Source organism: Primulina eburnea, chromosome 13 (assembly GCF_022965805.1).
Source record: "Primulina eburnea isolate SZY01 chromosome 13, ASM2296580v1, whole genome shotgun sequence".
Classification (NCBI taxonomy): domain Eukaryota; kingdom Viridiplantae; phylum Streptophyta; class Magnoliopsida; order Lamiales; family Gesneriaceae; genus Primulina; species Primulina eburnea.
This window is the reverse complement of record NC_133113.1, coordinates 29,540,539-29,565,165: the sequence shown is the minus strand read 5'-3', so window position 1 is coordinate 29,565,165 and position 24,627 is coordinate 29,540,539. Positions and strand designations below refer to the sequence as shown.

Genomic DNA, 24,627 nt, shown 5'->3' with positions numbered 1-24,627 from the left:
TTACATCACCTCCAAAATTTAATATTTAATAAACCCAACATTTGAGTTTAATAAATTAAATTCTCAAATTTTATAAATTCAACTCCTTGAATTTATTCTCTCAAAATTTAATTATCATAAATTCAACTCCTTGAATTTACTATATAATATAAATTCAACTTCTTGAATTTATTCTCTCAACGGGAACAAACAATCCAGTACTTGTGTGACCCTCAATAGTTCAGGGATACAGCTAGCCGTGGGTTCACAACTCTTTGTGATTCAGGACAAAATCCTTTATTCGGGCTTACCCTAGTTAGCCTCATTCTTTCTATCAACACCTTGATCAAGAATGTCAGAACTCATTTCTGATAGCACCCATCGGATCATGGTAAGAGCGTCTAGTAGCATCGCCCCATGATCCCCTAGGTATCACTGATAGTGCCTGCAAGAACCAGTCGATTATGATTAACGTACAGTACGGTCCTTTCATCTCATATATCCCGATCGAATCTGCAACCATTGGTTCATCGAGGGTTGCATAATAATTCGATAACTATGTGATAACTATAAATAGTGGCATCGCATGTACCATTGGAGAACTCCTTCTCTAATGTACATCTCATACTCTGGCCAGAGATTCCACGCACTATAATTTCATTTGATCACATAGGATATCCACACCCGTAGGTGAGCGGTGAATCCCCGACTACAATGCACTGGCTCCTATATGTGTCGCAACTGTACCCAACCTCGCCACCTGATGACTCTCCTGGAGCCGGTAAACGAGTCAAAGCACAGCCCTAACATATAGAGCCTCAGTGTTGTCCCGGGTCGTAAGGACTAATGGTGTACAATCATAACCACGAACTTATCCTCTCGATGAATGATAACCACTTGGAAAGTCCGAGGGAGGGTTGTTCGGTATAATCATCATATGACTACCCATCTGTATGTTTGGACATCTCTATGCCCTTACCAAGAAACGCAGTACACAACATCACAGATGCTAGTCTCGAGCTCAAGCGACCTTTATCCATGTTTTAGGCGGCTGAATCGACTAGGAACGAATTTAGAATATGCAGTGTTTACAAATGAGTTTCAACATCGAATTACGATTCATTTGTATTAAAGCATAATCAAGGACTTTATCTATGCTGCTTGCATGGGTATACAGATAAAGTATAACGAAACCATTAAAAGTTAAATTATATTAAATTAAAGATTGTTTATTTCACTTGAGTCAATAAATTCCCTAGCCAACCGTTGGCTTGCAGGGCATCTACTCTAACAATCTCCCACTTGCCCTAGAGCCAACTACCCTTAATCCCATTGCTTCGCGAAGCTTTTCAAACAATGGTCCTGGCAAGGGCTATGTAAGTGGATCAGCAACATTATCTGCAGAGGGGACTCTTTCAACTGATATGTCTCCTCTTCCCACTATCTCCCGTATGATGTGGAACTTCCTCAGTACATATTTGGATCGCTGATGAGACCTTGGTTCCTTTGCTTGCGCAATGGCACCAGTGTTGTCACAGTACGATGGGACTGGATCAACTCTATTAGGAATAACGCCCAACTCTTGGACAAAATTCCTCATCCAAACTACCTCTTTGGCTGCATCTGATGCAACAATATATTCAGCTTCAGTGGTGGAATCCGCAACGGTGTCTTTCTTGGAACCTTTCCAAGAGACAGCCGCACCATATAGCCTGAATACAAAACCAGAGGTCGATTTCAAATCATCTACGTCACATTGGAAGCTAGAATCAGTGTAGCCTTCCAATTTCAATTCTCCACCCCCATAGAACATGAACAAATTCTTAGTCCTTCTCAAGTACTTAAGAATATCTTTCACGGCCTTCCAATACATTGGACCAGGGTTTGCCTGATATCTGCTTGTAACACTCAGAGCGTAAGCAACATCAGGACGTGTCTATATCACACCATACATGATACTACCAATGGCTGACGCATATGGAATACGTGTCATCATCTCTATCTCTTCATCAGTTTTGGTACACATAGCTTTAGATAGAGTAATACCATGACACATTGGTAAGTATCTTCTCTTGGACTCTTCCATAGAGAATCATTTTATAATGGTATCGATATAGGTGGCTTGGGTGAGTCCGAGCATCCTCTTTGATCTATCTTTATAGATTTGTATTCCAAATACGTAGGATGTTTCACCCATGTCTTTCATGGAGAATTTACTGGCTAACCACACTTTAGTTGATTGCAGTAATCCTACATCATTCCCAATGAGCAGGATATCATCAACATAAAGTACTAGGAATGTCACTGCACTCCCACTAACTTTCTTGTACACACATGGTTCCTCAGGATTCTTAGCAAAACCAAACTCTTTGATAGTGCTATCAAATCTGAGATTCCAACTCCTTGACGCCTGCTTGAGACCAAATATTGATCTCTGAAGTTTGCATACCTTATGCTCACTTCCTACTGATGTGTATCCCTCGGGTTGAGACATATAAATTTCTTCTTTGATGTCTCCATTGAGGAATGCAGTCTTTACATCCATTTGCCATATCTCATAGTCATACCATGATGCTATGGCTAGTAGTATTCTAATGGACTTAAACATAACAACTGGTGAAAAAATTTCCTCATAGTCAACTACTTGCCTTTGAGTATAACCTTTTGCAACCAGTCTTGCTTTGAAGGTCACTACCTTCCCATGCGCCCCAAGCTTTCTTTTGTAGATCCATTTGCACCCTATGGGAACGATTCCCTAAGGTTGATCCACCAATGTCCAGACTTGGTTTGAACACATAGAGTCCATTTCTGACTGCATGGCTTCAAGCCATTTGGTTGAATCAGTATCAGATATTGCTTCTTTTAAATTCATTGGATCACATCCAACACAATGCTCATCGTGGCTTTGTTCATGAAGAAGCGTATATCTTGCAGGTGGTCTAATAACCCTATCAGACCTTCTAGGAGCTTGTACTTCAACTACTGGTTCTTGAGAAATGGGTTCAACTTCTATAGTTGAGGGAGTATCTTGAATTTCTTCAAGTTCTATCATCTTGCCTTTTCTATCTAATAGAAATTCCCTTTCCAAAAAGTGGCATTTCTTGAAACAAACACTTTTGCTTCATTGGGATGATAGAAATGATATCCAACAGAATTCTTTGGATATCCTACAAAATAGCACAAAGTGGATCTACTATCCAATTTGTCTCCCACTGTCTGCTTCACATAAGCAGGACATCCCCATATTCTCATGTAAGAATACTTGGGAGGTTTCCCCATCCATATCTCATATGGTGTTTTATCGACTGCTCTAGTATAGACATTATCCAACAACATTGCCGCAGTTTCAAGCGCAAAGCCCCAAAACAATGTAGGCAATTCAGTGAATCCCATCATCGATTGAACCATGTCCAACAAGGTTCGCTTACGACGTTCAGAAACACCATTCAATTGTAGTGTTGCTGGTGGAGTCCACTGTGAGAATCACATTCTCTTTTAGATAACCCAAAAATTCAGCTCTCAAGTATTCTTCACTTCGATCAGATCGAAATGCCTTAATACTTCTTTCTAGCTGATTTTTCTACTTCAGATCTGAATTCTTTGAACCATTCAAATGTTTCAGATTTGTGTTTCATAAACATATCCATACCTCGAATGGTCATCAGTAAGGATAACGAAGTAGGATTGCCCATATTTTGTGCTAACACTTAGCGGGCCACAAACGTCTGTTTGGATCAGATCCAGTAGACCATACGCACGTTCCATGCTTCCATCGAATGGAAGCTTGGTCAATTTTCCTTTTGGACAGGACTTACAAGTAGGTAGAGAATTTATGTCTGACAAGTCAAACATGCTTTCTCCCACTAGCTTGTGCATCCTTCTTTGGGAAATATGACCTAGTCTAGCGTGCCATATTTGTGTGGGATTTGGATCATCTAACTTTCTTTTGTTTGTTGTTGAAATCATGTTTACTTGGACATTCACTTATCATTTCCAGAACATTTCTGGCGCATATAATTTCTTATGTCCGGACTTCTTGCAGTGAAATAAATATGTTCTAACTTATCGGGCTTTGTAGGCCTTTTAAATGTCTTTCAGAGTTTGCTTCTTATTGGGATTGTTTTTCTTGTGAGGGGCAGAACATTTCTTTCCCTTACCTTGTGGGCCATTTTTGTTCATGTCAACAAGCCCAACTAGGAAACAACATTTTCCTATTTTATGATGACTTCATAAGTCATAAGCACGTTGAATAGCTCTTCAAGGCTATCATCAATTTTATTCAAATTGAAGTTCAACATAAACCCGTCAAATGATAAAGAGAATGACAACAAATTGATGTTATCAATTAACTCATTAGGAATCACATATTCCAGGCTCAACACTTTCTCATTAAACCCAATCATATATACACCACGCTCATGGGCCAAAGCCCCATCTTGCATGGTTGTACTCATGAGCTTTTAAAAGTGGTGTGCATCATTGTACGAGTTTCATGCACCATGCAACTCTTGCACGTGCATTCGAATGTCAGCAACATTCAAAATTTTCTCAAACTGTCCCTACAGTTCATTTGATATAGAAGCGAGCACATTACACTTTAGCTTGCACACTATGGTCCCACCATCTTGCATGCATTGTCAGTTCAACAAGACTGACATTAGTGTGTATGTCATTTTCTCCGAACCCAGAACAATTTTCCCAACCAGTCTTGAAATTAGATTCGGTTAGCTTGTTAATAACAAAAATTATTACGTGACGAAATCGAAAATATACTGATATGGAAACAGAATAATAGTTGCTGATTATTTTAAAATAATTTTAAGATATAAAATATGGATTTTATTTTATAAATCTCCCTCCCACTATTTTGACATTTCCACCACTCTCTGATAAAAAAGAGAAATCGTATTTCTTTAGTGGGCACGTAGAGTCCAATTAGCCAATTATAATCCCGAATAATATCAGCCAATTATAATTTCTAAAAGGTAGAATCCAATTGCATCCCTATGCAACCTCCGCGTGTTTTGCCTCACGTTTAATAAGGACCCAATAATATGACGCCGTTTATTTTCGCGTGTCAAACCGACCCATCAATATTGAATTGTAGTAGACGGTCGCCATGAGTTCCCCCAATAATATGAGCCGAAGTCATGGGAGTTCCACTCAATTCACATCATATGTCCGGTGGAAGTCACAGCTTTCCGGCGTACAGGCCTCCCCAATAATATGAGCCAGACACTGTCCGCGGGTAGCGATCAACATGCAACCACGGTTGATGGAAGGCAAGAAAAAATTAAACTCTTTTAATTTTTACTTTTTCGGTTTGATATAAATTTTGAATCATATTCAAAATGAGGGATTTTAATTTTAAAATTGTCTCATCATTTTAATTTAAAAATCGCGTGCCACGAGTTTGTGTGTTTGTCGGATTCATGCAACTATATTATCTAATAATATACATACATGCATACTACTATATATCGCATATATCATAATATGACATTCAACAATAAATAAGGATGATCGATCGCCAACACTATTAGATCCATGTGAGCCATACATGGATCCAGGTCCAAACCTAGGTGAATGCAGGGATGCAAATGCAACTTATTACAAAAGCTTCCAATATTTTACATGTCTTCGTCTTGATCATCGGGCCCACCATCTTCCAGTCTTGATCTCCCACTATTTCTAATTATTACATTTGAATAGCCATGGCACATAAGGGATACATCTCATGGGGGTGGGAACGGGCCATAAACCAGGCCCACTTTAATAATATCAAATATTATAAAAATGAATAAAAAAACAGTAAAATATCCTAACATACACCTAACACATTGGTCAAGGCTCTCGATCATCCTTCATGCATTTAATATCAAATATTAACATCAATTTAATTAAACAATTTAATTAATTGATAAATCATATATCTAATAATTTTATCACTAACCACCACAATTATTAAAAGATTTAATAAATTAAATAAACTCTTTTATTTAATTTCCAATTAAATCAATAATAATTGATTTCTTGTAAAAACTCATTTTTACTATAAATAATTAAAATCATATTCTAATTACTTATTTCACAAGAAAATTATTAATTTTCTAAAAATCAATTTTCCAATTTAAAAATTGAACCAATTTTCAAAAATATCAATTTTACCCAAAAATTTGAAAAATCAGAAAATCGCACCCCAGGCCCAAACAATTCAAGCCCATTATTCAGCGCGCTTCCCGAGACGCTCCCGGGCAGCCGCCCGCCCACTGCCCGCCCGCTGCCCGAACGTTTCGGGCAGCGGCAGCGGCCCTGTGCGCGCAGAACGCGCACAGGCGCGCCGACGCCGCGCGCAGGCGTCGCACACCTGCGCTAGCGCGGAGCGCACAGGCGTCCCACGCCTGCGCGCACGCTGCGCGCTGCCGTGCGCGGCCCTGCGCGCACGGACTGCCCGGAACAGTTCCGGGCAGATTATTTTTTTTTTTTTTTTTTCGAAAATCTGGAAAAATAAATTTTCGTGGTGCTAAATTTTCTGAAAAATTTTCTTGTGTGGTTAGAAATAAATTATTCAATATATCAAAACCATACGATTTAGAAAACCTGGCTCTGATACCACTGTTGGATCCCAGTTTTCTACACGCCCAAACGCAGCGGAAGTTTTAAAATTTTTATTTTATTTTGAAAAACAAAATAATTTTTGGACGCTCGTATGATTTTCATAACATTCATAGGGAGTTTAAAAGTTATACCTTTGTGAATTTGATTCACTTGGACACCAACCGATCCGGTATTACAGATCTGGCTCTTGATGATTCCCTACGAACTTTCTTCAAAAGATCCTCCTATCAAGTCCACGACTAGATAGTATGTTCCTCTTCCAATTTGCACTAGAAAATATGGAAGATTTTTGCGTAGGAGAGAATTATTTGAGAGACGGCTCAAACCCTAAAATTAATTCAAGGAGGCCAAATTTTTTTCTTGTAAAATGGAGGCTCACGTAAGTCTAGATAGTGGGTGGCTAGGTTTTGCATTATTTATAATAAAATAATAACCTAACTATACAATTAACATTAATGGGCTTGATTTAATTAATTGGGCTAGTCCAACTAGTTTAATTAATTTAATCATGGCCCATTAAAACTTTAATTATTTATTATGTTGGACTTGTAATCCTACAAGCCCATTAAACATAATATCCACCATATTTAATTTATTAATTAATCAACTCAATTTTTGAGCTTAATAAATTAAATACATTATAAATTCAACACTTGAATTTATTATTTAAATTATAAATTCAACTACTTGAATTTACATCACCTCCAAAATTTAATATTTAATAAACCCAACATTTGAGTTTAATAAATTAAATTCTCAAATTTTATAAATTCAACTCCTTGAATTTATTCTCTCAAAATTTAATTATCATAAATTCAACTCCTTGAATTTACTATATAATATAAATTCAACTTCTTGAATTTATTCTCTCAACGGGAACAAACAATCCAGTACTTGTGTGACCCTCAATGGTTCAGGGATACAGCTAGCCGTGGGTTCACAACTCTTTGTGATTCAGGACAGAATCCTTTATTCGGGCTTACCCTAGTTAGCCTCATTCTTTCTATCAACACCTTGATCAAGAATGTCAGAACTCATTTCTGATAGCATCCATCGGATCATGGTAAGAGCGTCTAGTAGCATCGCCCCATGATCCCCTAGGTATCACTGATAGTGCCTGCAAGAACCAGTCGATTATGATTAACGTACAGTACGGTCCTTTCATCTCATATATCCCGATCGAATCTGCAACCATTGGTTCATCGAGGGTTGCATAATAATTCGATAACTATGTGATAACTATAAATAGTGGCATCGCATGTACCATTGGAGAACTCCTTCTCTAATGTACATCTCATACTCTGGCCAGAGATTCCACGCACTATAATTTCATTTGATCACATAGGATATCCACACCCGTAGGTGAGCGGTGAATCCCCGACTACAATGCACTGGCTCCTATATGTGTCGCAACTGTACCCAACCTCGCCACCTGATGACTCTCCTGGAGCCGGTAAACGAGTCAAAGCACAGCCCTAACATATAGAGCCTCAGTGTTGTCCCGGGTCGTAAGGACTAATGGTGTACAATCATAACCACGAACTTATCCTCTCGATGAATGATAACCATTTGGAAAGTCCGAGAGAGGGTTGTTCGGTATAATCATCATATGACTACCCATCTGTATGTTTGGACATCTCTATGTCCTTACCAAGAAACGCAGTACACAACATCACAGATGCTAGTCTCGAGCTCAAGCGACCTTTATCCATGTTTTAGGCGGCTGAATCGACTAGGAACGAATTTAGAATATGCAGTGTTTACAAATGAGTTTCAACATCGAATTACGATTCATTTGTATTAAAGCATAATCAAGGACTTTATCTATGCTGCTTGCATGGGTATACAGATAAAGTATAACGAAACCATTAAAAGTTAAATTATATTAAATTAAAGATTGTTTATTTCACTTGAGTCAATAAATTCTCTAGCCAACCGTTGGCTTGCAGGACATCTACTCTAACATAAACACCATGTACCGTGATTGTGTAGCGTAGCATATATATATATATATATATATATATATATATATATATATATATATATATATATATATATATATATATATATATATATATATATATATAAAGACAAGCTATATAAATTATTTTTTAAAGTGATATAAATTACTTATATATCATTTCTCGAGTTCTATTAACAACTCAATTTGGGAACCAAATTTAAATATAATCAAATTTTTTAATATAAAATTAACTTTTTTATTTATAACCTTTTGCTATAAAATAATATATTAAAATATTAAAATAACGAGGTTATAATTTACCCGTCATTATTTGATACCTGATATTATTCGGGTACATAAACGGAGCCAAAAGGAGGGGCAGTGGATTCGGCAGGCCCCTAGAATTTTTTTTGATTGCATAAAGTAAAGTAATAGATATAATTCTATAACTTCACTTTTCTCCACTCAAAATTTGCATTTGCCTCTTCCAAAAATTTTAATATATTTTTTCGTCCCCCTAACTTCATTTTTCTGACTCCGTCCCGGTATTTTTTTCTCATCCGATATGTTGGATATCCAATTATAACTATTCGAACCCTACAAAACTCGTTATGCACACACCCCTAACCCCATCATAGGTTACCAGTTCGAGTGCAAGGATTCGAACCTGCAGTGGAATTAAAATTTTTAAAAATTTTGGAATTAAACGTTTAAATTTTGTTAACGACACCAAGTTGATCGAATTTATGCGTTTATCCATTATGAAAAGACAAATCATATAACATTGGAACGGAGTCAAATGCTCTAATTAGTGACCCCAATCTTCTCCTCAGATCTTAAAATTATAGATACTAAATTAAATAATATCATAATGAGATTCATAAGGAATTTTAAAAAAAATATATAAAAAAAATAAACGAATTATTTTATCCATGATATTAATGATTTTTTAAATATCGTATATGTAATATGGGTTTATTTTATTAATTTTTTCAGAAAAATAATTTTTAAAATAGTATGTAGGTACCACCATTTGTACGTGGAGGACCATGCGATATTTGCAGGTCCAGCTACAGCTTTTTCAGCACACTTTAACGTCTCTTTTAGGCGTAAGTGGACGATGATGCATGTTCAATAATTTTACCAAAATTAGCTCAAATCTTTACTACAAATAAAGCCAATTAAGAGAAAAAAATCAATGAAAAAAGAAGAACAAGTATTTGTTTATATGAAAAGTGAAGATTACATGTAATGCCTTAGATTTTATATCATGTTCAGAGGAGATTATTGAAATTGAATTGATATAATTCTAGACGGGCTATTACGAGATTAAATTGGGCCAAGCATATGAAGTACACAATTGGTGGACAGAAATGCTGGCGCCCGAGCGGTAGTTTTTGACCGCCCGAGCGCCGGTGTTCATCAAAATTACGTTGTGGGCAGAAGAGTTGGCGCCCGGGCGGTAGTTTTTGACCGCCCGAGCGCCAAGGGTGCGACTTAAACTTTTTGGACAGAGACTGCCGCGCTCGAGCGGTAGTTTAGCACCGCTCGAGCGCCGACCGTCATGCAAGGAAAAGATAACACGTTGCTTGGACATGCAACGTAATATATATATATGTATATACAGATAAACACTTGCAATTCAGAAGAAAAGAGAAACATCGAGAATTTCCTCCGGAAATCCTTACGCCTTTATATTTTAATCCGTCCGTCCAAATTTAAATCCGACTTCGGTACTGTGTTCCTAGCAACGCAGGCTACAACTAGACGTAAGTTTTACTACGTTTTGACATGTTTGGAAATTATGATGTTGTTAGAATTGAATACACGTCATATATGTTGTTCTTGACATGTTAGACAACGTAGAATCGAAGTCAGATCGAGAAACGGATATCATATGGAATTGTTATGAATTTCAGAATGAAATTGACTAGAAATGATATCAGATTGGTACAGTGGTTGATTGTAAATGTTTGGAATAGATATAGACTGATATATTATTATCAGTATCGCAAGATTGTACTGTTGTACTGTCAGAATTTGATAAAACAGAGATGTTGTGATTTGGCTAGATTATTGATACAAAATATATTGATATTGTCATTGCCAGATTGAGTATTGACAGACTTTGTGTTCGAGATTTCGACAGATTCAGAAAGACAGCAAGAAAGGTATAAATAAATGTTGATTCGGGATTGCACAACTCGAGTTAGGTTTGACTTGAGTTTCCCTAAATCACATACTTTACTTTATTGCATTGATATTTGCAGATTATCAGATTGATATGTTAATGTATTGACTTAGAACAGATTCAGAGTCCGAGTCTAGGGCAGATCAGCCTAGCTAAGGCAGAACCGCCGAGTCTTTCTCAGAACCGATAAGACTCTAGACTTACGGTGTATCGAAGAGCCTTAGATGTAGATCGACGTCTATTTCAGACACTCGATACAGCATACCAAAGTCTAAATTAGATTGAGATCCCTAGATTTGAGATAAGATAAGAATAGATCACGAGTCATTGATTCATGTAATCAGATTAGATACATGTTTGATTTTTGTTTATGCTTTGGTATATGTTTTATATGATTGCATTTACTACATTGTTTATACTGGGATATTTATATCTCACCGGAGTTATCCGGCTGTTGTCTTGTTTGTATGTGTGCATGACAACAGGTGGGACAGGTACAGGGTCACAGAGATGAAGACAGATCGAGATTAGAGTGGTGATACCGGACTTGGACTAGAGATAGGGTTTAAACACTTGATAGTAGTTGTTGAACCTGAGTATGTATGATTGTATATTTTATCAGATTTATACTTTTATACTGATATGTATAGGAGTTTGATTCCATTACCTTCCGCATTTTAAAAAAAAAAAAAAAATTTAGACCCTGATTATAATAATTGATTTAGTCCCAATAACGATTAAGAACATGATTAGCGTCCGGGTCCCCACATTAAATTTTTTATTTTATACAAATATTATATTATTATTTTTAATTTATGATTAATAAATTTTTAAATTTTAATTTTACATGTATTATTTTATTTTTTATTATAATATTTTGTACTAACTTATTGTTTTGACAATTTATTTCATAATGACAGAAAATCGAGGCCAGAAGATCTCGGTGTTCTTTACTTACAAGCAACACACATGTCATCAACAGTTTCTTCCAAAATTGTTGATGATATTGTAGGAGTTAAGCAATCATACAATCTGGTTTGGATATTATATAATGGAAATTATTTACACAATCGTGTCCTTGCATACTTAAATATGGGGGTTTATAATGTTATTTTTTAGTGTTTGACAATCATTTGATTACTACTCTTGTTGAGTGATCGCAACACGATACACACTTTTCATTTTAGATGTTGTGAAGCAACTGTCGTGTTAAAAGATGTTTTGATAATTTGAGGTCTAACAATTGACAGTGACCCGGTGACTGGAATAGATCATAGATGTTTCACATACAGTTGGTCAATGACAATATATATGTCTTGACTTTTTGGGATTTACGCTATCATCATCGCATTTTAAAGGTGGTCAATTGTCTATGACTTTACTATATGATCACTGTGTTTCTACCCTTATTGATGATAATAGTTAGGAACTAGAGGTCGTGAAATACATCCTTGTGTAGCATTGATGTTATTGAAGGAATATTATTCTCGGATTATCAAGGAGGGTCAGCTAAACTCATGTTTTTGCAACTGCTGTATGATATTGATCGTGTAATATCTTATTGTTGGGAGAGTGCAGTTTTAGCATTCTTATACCGCGATCTGTACAATACAACACGTATAGAAAAATCTACAATAGTTTGATATTTATATATCATGTAGGTATAAATAATATATTTTTATTATTTAATACATAAGTTTTTTTAACATTTTTTATTACTATTAGTAGATGTGAGCATGAAGCATATTTAAATTGGTTAAGTAAGCTAAACTAGAAGTTTCAGTTAGATATTGATAAAGTTTGACTGAATCGGATTGATACAAAAGTTGTGATTTCTAAAGTTTTTTAGTGAACATTGTTCCCACAAGGAAAAAGAGAATGACATAAGGAGTTGTTTAAATATCCGAACATCCAAAAACATCTTTGTATTATTTATATTTCAGTCGATCTACTCTTGATAAACCAACTATTTTTCTTACTTAGCAATTTTTGAGTTTTCAATCTCTCAGTCTAGCATGCTTCCGCATATAACTTGTTTGAATAGCCAAATGACATTAGCTTATCGAGAATTGCAAAACTCAAAGTTGTTAAACCAACCGAATTTCGGACAAACTATTGTGATTGCATATCCAACTCGTCTTCTAAACAGTCACTTGATCCTAATATAGTATATTACTCATGCGACATATTATCATTGTGTGTAACTAATTGTTATAATTAATGAAATATGAGTATTTAAATAATCACTTAAAATTATTGATATCATGTAATGAATATAATAAAATTTAAATATTCTTATAAAAATTATTATACACAAATGTTGAAATCATTTGAGACAACAGTCAATATGAAGATAAAAAAACCTTTGTCGTCAAATTGACTTCTTTACCATTACAATCGGTATATTAGCTCAGTGAAACTATTATTAATAAAAAAAAATATCTAAAAACTTATATATTATTCTGCATATCAAAATTTTAAAGATTAAATAAATATTTTTCAAATTTTTTTGTCATTTATTAGATGAATAAATGTTGATTAAATTTTTTTAATTATTTTTTAAAATATGTTACAAAAAATGTTATAAAAAGTTCTGAATAATAATATCAATTTACGAACATTCAATATACCAAAAATTCACGATGACATTGTTCACTAAAAAGTTGGAAAACATAATATTATATATAAAAAATGCATATTTTATTTAATATTTTAAAAAGTAATGATTACTTAATTTATGAAAGTAACACAACACTCAAAATCGTATTCAAAAACTGTATTCAAAATTAAATAAAATGATTATTAAAACTCAGGATGCCATTACAGGCAATCGCTTGTGGCCCAAAATGACCTGGCGAAGCTGATGATACCCATCACGGTAAGAGTGAGTCTCATGTGAGACCGTCTCACGGATTATAATCTGTGAGACGGGTCAACCCTACCCATATTCACAATAAAAGTAATACTCTTAGCATAAAAAGTGATACTTTTTCATGGGTGACCCAAATAAGAGATCCGTCTCACAAATAATACCCGTGAGACCGTCTCACACAAGTTTTTGCCTCACGGTAATGCTCGAGCGAGAAGCAAAGCTGCCTGATTGCCTCTCGTTTCTCTTCTGCTCCTTCGAGAATGGTCTCTTGTTTCCTCTCTACTTCCCTTTCCAGTTCTTTAACCCTCGATCCCAGCTCCTCTGACTATTTGTGCGCCCTCTCGGCTCCAGCAATCAGTTTAACGTGCTCAATATGCAGTTGGTGCAGATGTTTGCTCATTTGATCGATCTGATCATCTTTCTTGGACATCTGACCTTCGTGTTTGAGCTTTAATGAATCAAAGGTTTTGTTTAGTTCTTCCAAGCGACCATTCCTCTCAGTAATATCAGCATTTAACTGATCTATTTGAACTCGGAATTCACCTTCATTTTCGTCTTTTCCAGCCTTGGCCTGTCTCAGTTCGTCTTCTAAGGACTGACGACGTAAATCCAATTCTTTTATGTTGTACTCCAAGTGAGTTTTTTCTGTCGTCATTCTTGATATCTGTGATTGAAGTTGCTCGTTTTCTTCAGATAAGCTCATGTTGGCATTAGATAACATTTCTTTTAATTCCCGGATAACTCGATCGCTATCTGAAAGGCAGGTTTTGTACCTGATTATTTCGTCTTGCATCTCCAAAATCTCTCTTTTCTCTTTCTTGAGTTCGTTTTTTGTGTCCGATGCCTCTGTTCGAGCTGATTCGAGCTGATTCTGCATGTTCTTAATCAAGGAGCCCTTGATCATAAGTTCCTGCCTGAATTTTTCGATTTCCTCCACTGAATCATGAAGCTTCTCTTGCGCGATTCTCAGCTCTTCTTCAAGCATCTGAATGTTGTGGACAGAGTCAGAATCCTCAGCCTGTGAACGATCGCTGTTTTCCCCAAGCTCTTGGGCTGGACTTAGCTCCTGTAATGAACTAGAATCCAAGACTGTAGGATCAGTAACAAAATTGTTTGAATCTTCCAAAGGCTGATGATACTTTTGAAGCTCGGTTGTCAAGTGAGTAATTTCTTCTTCAGAATGCTGTATCTTTTCTTTAGCAACTCGCAGTTCCTCTTCATAAACAGCTATCTTGGAGAAAAATTCAGCATTCTTGTCGAGGGATTTCTTATGATCTTCAGAAATATTTTCTTGGAGCATCTTCACCTTCTCTTTAACCTCCCCAAGCTGGTTCTCTAACTCAATATTCTTCTGACGCAGTTCTTGTGTCTCACCACCATTGCTCGGGGTGATATTGTAATTATCAATGGAGGAGTCATCGGTTTCCGATTCAGAACTAGATGGTCCATCTCCTTTATTATTTAATTCCGAGCCACTTCCACCACTACCGAGAAAAACATCAAATCCCGCTGCACGAGAATGGGACTTACCATGAATTTTCTTCCGATCAGAAGAATGGATACTCTGTTCTGAACCAACATCAGAAACTCCAGAACCTTGAGATACAAGATCGGAGGGTATGCTTTTTCGGAGTTCTCCGGCGACAACATCATATCGCTCAGCCAATGATCGATGTGTTCGATAAATCTCCTCAACCAGATTGAGCAGTTCTGGTCTCCTCTTATAATACAGTTCAGCCCTTCTGGCAAATGAATCTGTGTCCGCTTCGACGATTTTTATTATTCGTTTGACAAGCTCCTCCATTTCTGAAAAATCAATAAAATTATCATATCTTGCGTCATACTTTTTATTATCACTGGACTGGACATACAATAGATTACTGTTTTCACCTCAATGGTTATCCACCTAGGCATAATTCATAAATTGTATAAACCCCAACAAGGAAAATCTTACACTAAGAAGTTTGGCAAAGAGTTTCAAAAAAACAAAAAGGTGCAGCGAGAAGTCGATTTAGTGGAAGATAGATCTGCTGAAACACCACAATCAGACACATCAAATGGTGCTCAAATTTTTACAGCTGCACAATATGCAAAAATTCTGATGCTACTTCGAAATTCGAGTCTTCAATCAACAACACAGCCAATGGTGAATATGGCAAGTAACAATTCACATTCACATCATGCCTCACATGCTTGGATAGTGGATACTGGAGCAAATGAGCACATGGTTGGAGATATCTCCTTGGTGAAAAATTCGAAGTCTACAGCAGATTCCACTAAATCTGTGAGAATGCCAAATGGTAGTCAAACATGCATAAGCAAGATAAGGACTGTACCTATTACGAATGCCCTTACCCTGGAAAATGTGCTATATATCCCCAATTTCAGATTCAATCTCTTGTCCATTTCCAAATTCACCAAGCATCACCATTGCTTTGTCAGTTTTTATCCATTTTTCTGTTTATTTCAGGACCTCAAGACTGGGAGGATAATGGGTATTGGTAGATAAGAGGGTGGACTCAATCACTTTACCCCAAGTTGCTTATCAACACAAAAACTAGATCTCTTCCCTTTTGAAACAAGATGTAATACTTTGACACTAGACAAGCCTTTTGTTTCTCAATCTTCTGTCAGCTTTTATGATTGGCATAAATGTTTGGGTCATATGTCTTTTCGTAGAATGAAATTACTGTCATTTATGTCCAATATTTATGCATTGCCACATTGTTCTATATGTCCTATGTCAAAACAATCTAGGTTGAGTTTACCCTCTGAAAGTCACACTAAAACTTCTCGGGTGTTTGAATTAGTGCACATGGATATATGGGGTCCATTCAACACTCCTACATAAAATGGAGAAAAATATTTCTTGACCATTCTAGATGAATTTTCTCGAGGCACAATGTTCCTTATGCATTCCAAACTAGATACACTTGGGATGATTCGAGTTTTTCTTGCCATGGTTGATAATCGATTTTCGACCAAATTTTAAATAATTAGGACTGACAATCCAACAAATTTCTTCAATTCTGGTTGCAATAGTGTTTTTCAATCCCTTGGGATAATATATCAAAGCTCTTGTCCATATACTCCTCAGCAAAACGGAGATAGACACATTCTTAATGTGGCTAGATCGTTGAAATTTCAGCCTTCTGTCCCATTAAAATACTGAGGGGATTATGTGTTGACAACGGTTTATTTTATTAATAGAACTCCTTCCCCTATTTTAAGCAATAAGACACCTTTTGAGATTCTTTTCCACAAGTCCCCATCATTTTTTTTTTATAAGAAACACAATTTTATTAATAATTTTGGTTAAAATGATTACAAGAGTGGACTAGTCGTCCACTAGCCTAGTTTTTCGAAAGCGTTTAAACACTAATGTCTAGCAATATACAAAATCCCAATTTCTCATCAAATCCAAAAAGGAGACATTCGTGAAGTCTTTGCTGTTTCCAATCCACAATGCCATGTTGAGCTTGATGGATTCCCAACAATCCGCTGAATTTGTCTCAATGTCTTGGAAGATTCTCCTATTTCTTTCTAACCAAACCATCCAACAAATGCAGTGAACGACAGTTTGCCAAAAAATTCTGCCTCTAGTTCCCTTCTGCTGACCCAAATCCAGATTGTACAGCTGTTGTGTTGTTTTAGGTGTTACCCAAATCAGTCCTAGCTCTTGCAACGCTGAAGCCCACAGATTTATGGAAAATGTGCAGTGAATAAGCAAATGGTCTTGCGTCTCTGTTTCATTTCTGCATAACACACACCAGTTGGGGCTCAAAGTAGTACTTGGGTTTCTTTGTTGAATCATCTCCGAGGTAGGTATTTTACCCAGAACAGCTGACCATGAGAAAATCTTGATTTTATTTGGGACTGGAACTTTCCAAATGAAGGGGAATAAGAGAAAAGGAGGAAATAGATCATCTGGGAAGAAAGATGCATAGAACGAAACAACCGAAAAAATACCTGAAGAATCCTCACTCCACTTAATGCAGTCATCTACCCCTTCGACTAACCTGACCGACTCTAAAACGACTAGTAACTCTGACAACTGACTAAACTCATATCCCTAACCTCTCTTCTGAAATGAAGATCCCAGGAAAGATCGGATGAGACACTATTAAAAACCGCAAAAGAAGATATAGGCATATTGTGAAGTGATGATAAACGAAACAAAGCTGGAAAGGAGTCTTGAAACGAGGAATCCCCCCACCATCTGTCCTCCCAAAATCTAATCTTATCCCCTCCTCTCAGAACAGTGGTAATTCTCGATTTAAAAGTCGGGTAAATACGAGAAATGTACTTCCAAGGGCATCTGAACGTGGTATTTTTTGCCAATCCCGCCTCCCATCCATTATCTTGAAACCCATACTTGCTAACAATAATCTTCTTCCATAAAGATCCTTCTTCATTGAAATATCTCCACCACCACTTTCCAAGCAATGCTTTATTTCGAACTATCAGATTACCAACTCCCAACCCCCTTTTATCCTTCGGCTTGCAAACATTATCCCATGCGACCAAGTGAATGTGTCGATCTCCGTCCGCCCCATCCCAAAAGAAATTCCTTGAAATCTTGTCCATTGAAGCTGTTATACTTTTTGGGACTTTGAATAAGGACATATAATATATCGGAATAGAATTCAAAACCGATAAAGATCAATGTTAATCTTCCCCCTTTCGACAGGAAAGATTTCTTCCATGAGGCCAATTTTTTCGACATTCTATCCAGTAAGGGCTGCCAGAAATAAGTTGATAATGGATTGCCCCCCAACGGAACTCCCAAGTATAAGATAGGCCACTGCTCCATACCACAACCCAATTCCAGTGCTAATCTCTGAACTTCTCCTTGTTCTTGGTTAATTCCCAACAAAGCACTCTTTTCCCAATTGATTTTTAGCCCAGACATACCACAAAAGAACTCACCACTTGTACCATAAATCTAATGTGGTCATCTGTTTGCCCAAAAAAGAGTGTCATCCGCGAATTGAATATGTGATATCTCAATCTTATCCCTTCCGACCTCTATGCCTCTTATGTAATTCGTTGCTTTACCTTTTTCGATCAACTGTACAAAAAGGGCATAAGGTCCTAGACTTGCATACCAAACGAGTGTTTGTTTCTAGAGATGTAACTTTCCATGAGAATTTTTTTCCCTTTATGGCTGAACATTCTCAGGCTCCTGTTTTTCCATGTACTACTCCTTTCGTGGAAGATGGATCTCCATCAGTTAACACTCAAGCTGTTGCCTCAGCTCCTGTCACTCATTCTGGAGTTTCTACCGATCCACCATTAGGAAGGTCTTCTAGAACCATTATTCCTCCTATTTGGTTGAAGGATTTTGCTTGTTCTCAGCTAACCAAAACCAATTCGCCATTTGTTCTTACCCCATGTCTAAGTACACGACATATTCGAATTTTTCTCCTTCATAACAAGATTATCTTGCTGCTATGTCTTCAGTTATAGAGCCAAATTCTTACCATGAGGCTATCACAGATTCTAGATGGCGAGATACTATGAACTTAGAATTGGCAGCATTGGAGAAGAATCATACTTGGGATGCGGTTGATTTATCATTGGCTGTCAAGCTTATTGGAGGTAGCTAGATGGGTTTACAAGGTTAAACTTAAATCTGATGGGACAATGGATCGATTTAAGGCGAGACTTATGGCTAAGGGTTATATGCAGCAGTCAGGGATTGATTTTCATAATACATTTTCACCAACGGCAAAGAATGTGACTATTAGATGTTTCTTGAAAGTAGCGGCTGTCAATCGTTGGTCACTATTGCAGATGGATGTCACAAATGCATTTACAAAGGGATTTGGCTCAAGATATATATATGACTCTCCCGGAAGGCTATAAAGAGCAAGGGGAGCGCGCAAGGTCTGCAAGTTAAGAAAGTCCTTGTATGGATTACGACGAGCCTCTTGACAATGGAACACTAAGTTTGCAGCGGTTATGTTTGAAACATGCTTTCGTCAATCTCAGCATGAATACTCATTATTTGTCAAACATGAACCACATTGTATCACTCTTCTTATTGTCTATGTAGATGATATTGTTATCAAAGGGAGTAGTTCGAAGGCAATTCAAACACTTCAGAATTTTTCACATTCCAAATCGCAGATTAAGGATCTTGGAAACCTAAAATATTTTTTAAGGATTGAAGTTGCAAATCTAAAGAAGGAATTTACTTAAATCAACACAAATATGAGTTGGAACTAATTGCAGAGACATGTGTAGCAGGTGCTCGGCCATTTGATACCCCGATGGAACAGAGTAAGAAATTCACAAGTCATGAATCGGATGTTATCATGCATAAGTCTAGTCATGACGGTTCTGAAGATGTCTTGTTGAAGGATGCAAGTGTATATAAACGATTAGTAGGCCAATAGTTATATTTGACAATTACAAGACCGGATATATGCTATGAGATGCAACATTTAAATCAATTTACTCACTCACCAAAGCAGTTGCATTTGGGTGCAGCCATTCGTATAGTCAGATACCTGAAGAAATCGCCTGGTTTGAGTGTCATGTTGTCAGTGAATGCATTCTCTCCTCTTTCTGCTTAATGTGATTCAGATTGGGCTTCATGATGACACGTCGTTCTCTCACATGATATTGAGTTAAATTAGGAGACTCTCTATTGTTTTGAAAGACCAATAAGCAACGCACCGTCTCCAGATCCTCGGCAGAAGCCGAGTATCGTGCGATGGCTTCCACAACTTGTGAGGTTGACTGGATTTCTGTATTGTTAATAGATATTGGTCTAAATGTGTCAGCTCAAACCACTCATTTTTGTGACAACACTGCTGCTATACACGTTGCGGCAAATCCCAAGTATCATGAATGTACAAAGCATATTGAAAAATTGATTGTCATTTGGTTCGTGAACGAGTTAAAGATGGTACGATATTTACCGCACATATTCCCACCACCGAGCAACTGGGTGATATCTTTACTAAAATGTTGGGAAGCCCTCAACATTCTTATTTGGTATCCAAAGTTCGTTACCTCCATCAACCTTGCAACGGAAGTTAATGTGTTGTCTGTTTTTTTTCTCTCTCAAGGTTGCTGTGTTGTTTGAGTTGCAACCTTGAAGGGGGGATGTTGAGCATATCAGAATCAGAAAGCGTATTAGCGCCTCTTAGTTTTTTACCCTTCTAGAAATAAGCTTTTGAATAGTGTTAGCATTGTAACCCAAGTTAGTTTTGCATATTCTCAATAGAAACATGAATCTTCCGATCGCTCCAAGCACAACTTCAACAGAAACCAAAGTCCACAATATGCAAGAGTATAGTAAATGACATTCTGTGACACGTAATCCTTTTTAAGATGAGCGGTTCAAATAATTTTCTGTTACTACTACTGTTTCATCAACTGAATGTTCGTATGTGCCTCAGTACGCTTATTGTGTACCCAAACAGCTTTTTTAAGTCATCGAATACGTTACGAAATCAATGTAATGGAAACCTTATATTCAACCAAATGTAGCCAAGCAATTATACAATGTTAAATGTATGTTCAATTCCAAATATCTAACCTTCAAGATTTTCTTGTAACCACTTGGAGTTTGTAGGACTAATGTGGCTATCCCACCACCAAGAGTGAGACTTCTTTGATTTCAATCTCTTCATTCTATTTGGCCTGGCCTATAGCAAAGGAGTTTAAGATCTCGTGAGAAACAAGCAAATGGATAGCGGCAAAATAAACAAACTAATCTATAATAGTGTTAATATGTATGTATGCATCCACTGCATTACATTAAACTTTTACTATCGACTCTCTTAAGTTCGCCGCACTAATTTACTGTTAAGAATCATCCGCAAATTAGTCTGTAGGGACAGACCTAGCAGGAGGGAGCAGGGCCAATATTTCACATTTAAACAAAAAGAAATCTTGAAGCTCTGCTACTAATTTGTCTAACAATTAAAGTCTAACAAAATATATCATTTCCGATAACTCATTCAATAAGTATGAGTTGCACTTTGAAGTCCGTTTTACAAACTCACATCTTATCATATTACATTTTCATAAATTCTCTCAACTAGCGTCTGATACACGTCGTTATGTCGAGATATATAAATTCCCTTTTAGTAAACACTAAGGTGACTTTTGAAAAGTATCTAAGACTTGAACGCTGCTACTTTGATCTAAAAGTTCGGTTCACAGGCATTCGGAGTAATACTTCTACCAGTGGACAGAGTATGTTCAACCAGAGAAAATTTGATGTTTGATCAAGATTTTGCAATTTCGAATCTGTTTGTACACTAATAAACCAAAAATTTTAGTTTCGATTACCTTTGTTTCATCTCTATGTGATGTACTTGATAACTTTTGCATGTAAACAATCAAAGCTATCAACAAATAAAAATCCGAAAAATGAAATTAAAAAAACCTATAAAATCAAAGTAATAAAAAGTAACACCGGCAAAAGATGGTGGATAGAAAGAGAACAAAAATTATGGTGTCATATAAGGTACCGGAGCAGTTTATCCAAGGCTCCAATCATTTATAAAACAGTAAAGATAATAATATTAATAATAATAATAATAACAACATTTTCTTTGATAAAACAGAAAAAAAATGGATAACAGAGATTACTACTAACTTAATTATATTATTTATGTACACAAAAAGCCAGTCTACTTTCCAAGAAAGGAGCTAAATTCAGCAAGTTCATCGCGATAATGACAGCTACTTCACTGTAGTATCACAGCTATCAACAAATACAAATCAGAAAAATGAAAGAATTATTATGAATATTATTGTTATTAGATATGATTCTCGTGTTAAAATGGAGAAACTTGTGAAGATGGGAAAAGTTTCAAGTTCATCCAACAAACAATCACCCAACAGAAGCTTCTCGGCAAAGGTTCAAATTTCAAGATCAGGAAGCAAGCTATTTCCAGTACTAAATCATAATCCCCAGCAGCAAAAACTAGAAGGAAAAAAAAAACGAGATAAAGAAATCAGTGGAAGAAGAGGGATTTTCATGAAATCAATAGACAAGTTACCAGAAAAATAAAATAATTATGCGAAAAATAATCGAATAAAAGTCGTGCAAAAAGAAAGCAAAAGAATGGCCAGAAAAATGGCTCACCTTTTTTGATTATTTCTTAATGAAAGAAATCCAATGGATCTAGCTTCAGCGAGACAGATCGGAAAGAGAGGCTACGAGGAAAAGTACATCCAGCGTATACTTCCGTTATATATCTTTTAAGTCAAACGTAACCTTGTCTTTACATGTACCTATCTGGTATTTGTTCGAAGTCGTTTTGTACATGTTGAGTGAGTATATTTTCACAGAGTTTGAAAATAGTTTATTTATGGTGTAAACGTTATTTAAAAAATTTATATTATCGAATTGAAATGATGTCCACTAAAAAAAATTAAGTTACCAATTTCATTCTGGAATTTTGGTGTCAATTTTTCTGATAATGAGTTGTTTGTTGTTCAAATTATTTGTTGAAATGGACAAAATCGGAGAAAACATCTGCAATTATTTCAACATTGAACCACATATAACAGTTGTGAATTGAATCTAAGTCCCCTTACAAAACTTTTGTTATTGGGTTATCACACACTTTCACATGTTTCTAGCGATTTACACGACATCATCAAATTATCTAAATTTTGGATAAGAATCTACAACGCACTAGAATACTCTTGTTGACAAACCTTTGCTCCAACAGCTTCTAAAGTTCCTCGAACAATGTGATCTTACATCGCATAAATCCTCAACTCTTCCCCCTCTTACTAAAACCGAAGCTGCTTGCATTTGAACATTCAACAAATAACATGTAATTTTCAAGGTAAATTTCTTTATTTTTTTTCAATAGAGATCTCCCAGGTTTCACAGGAACTAGTTTATACAAATATGAAGGATACAGATTTAGCTCCACCCCGGTTTTTGCTACTTTATCCGTTGTAGTCCTGGTGTTGATGACCTTGTTGTTGCATAAAGGTAGAATAAAACCAGGAATAACTGTTGAATCAAACTGCACAAAAAGCTTCACAAAACACATTGAGAAAACTACAGTGGTTTCTCTTAAAAGTCGATATTGGGAATGTTGATATGTAGTTTTCATCTGCCTCCATGTTGAATCCGAATCTTAGAAAACAAGGAACACAACGTGGCTACGTATATGTGAAAGATGAATTTGAAATGAAAGATATCATGAGTTAATTTTAAATTCATCGTAATTTCTATTACATCTACATAGATTTAGTGATTGCTATATTAGAAGAATATACATATTAATCCAAGTAATCAATTGGATTTCAAATCAAAATCCATTAAAAAAAAATTTCATAATCTTCAAAGGGGGCCTCAGAAGTAGTCGATAACATTCTTCACCTAAAAAAATCAGACAATGTAGGCAATAGTTTCGATCATCATAGGCCCCCGAAGTAAATTTTAAACAAAAAACGAATGGAAAAGGGAAATGCTTCTGAACATTCACGACTCTGCAAGCAGCAAACAAGCTGTTTACGCTTACATCTCCGCCGCCTCATGCCAGATTAGACCCGATACACGGATCCGAAACAAGATAAAATCAAATTTTCAGAAAATCAGAACCCGACACACAGATTTTACCTCCCAAATTTAGTAAAGCAAACGTTGATTTCTGAGATTTATTTATTCCACCATTTCAGCTGTGGGATTCTCCAGAAAACATGAAATCTAGAGAATGCTGCTGGTGTGCTTGCGATTGTGGAACCTGGCGGCCGGGTTACGGACTCGAGGGTTTTTAAGTTTTAACTTCTGTAGTTCAGTGGATATGGGCTTATCAGGTATTGGGCTTTTCGTAAATGGGTTTCAACCAACGGGCATTTGGCAGAAGAAGATATTTTTCACAGCCCAAACCCACTTACCCCAAAATGATAAACAAACGATCTTAAAACTTAAGCCACCAAAAATTCAAATATTTTTATTGTTAAAATAATTTTAATCAATCAAGCCTATTAGTATTTAAGTATTTTATTTAATAA

General features: G+C 36.2%; 1 protein-coding gene and 1 non-coding gene across 2 annotated transcripts; both read right to left on the bottom strand.

Moving 5' to 3' along the window:
* Positions 1-13,796: 13,796 nt before the first annotated feature.
* LOC140810930 (protein NETWORKED 4A-like) lies at positions 13,797-22,925 on the bottom strand. The gene is made up of 5 exons (XM_073168852.1): positions 22,736-22,925; positions 22,485-22,573; positions 21,934-21,989; positions 21,176-21,284; positions 13,797-15,429 (listed from the first exon to the last, which is right to left on the bottom strand). The coding sequence occupies exons 3-5, from the start codon at positions 21,973-21,975 to the stop codon at positions 13,949-13,951; spliced, it is 1,632 nt and encodes a 543-aa protein (XP_073024953.1). The 5' UTR covers positions 21,976-21,989; positions 22,485-22,573; positions 22,736-22,925; the 3' UTR covers positions 13,797-13,948.
* Positions 22,926-23,958: 1,033 nt separating this feature from the next.
* LOC140811015 (small nucleolar RNA SNORD34) lies at positions 23,959-24,042 on the bottom strand. Its single transcript, XR_012113408.1, has one exon. It is a non-coding gene; the product is annotated as a small nucleolar RNA SNORD34 (small nucleolar RNA).
* Positions 24,043-24,627: the final 585 nt, after the last annotated feature.

Excerpts from the sequence above, each read along its gene's own strand:
- LOC140810930 (XM_073168852.1), bottom strand. The coding sequence starts at position 21,975 with ATGCAAAAGTTATCAAGTACATCACATAGAGATGAAACAAAG. Across the intron at positions 21,285-21,933 it reads CACATAGAGATGAAACAAAG|GCCAGGCCAAATAGAATGAA; the intron begins GTAATCGAAACT and ends CCTTTGCTATAG. Across the intron at positions 15,430-21,175 it reads GTTACAAGAAAATCTTGAAG|AAATGGAGGAGCTTGTCAAA; the intron begins GTTAGATATTTG and ends TTGATTTTTCAG.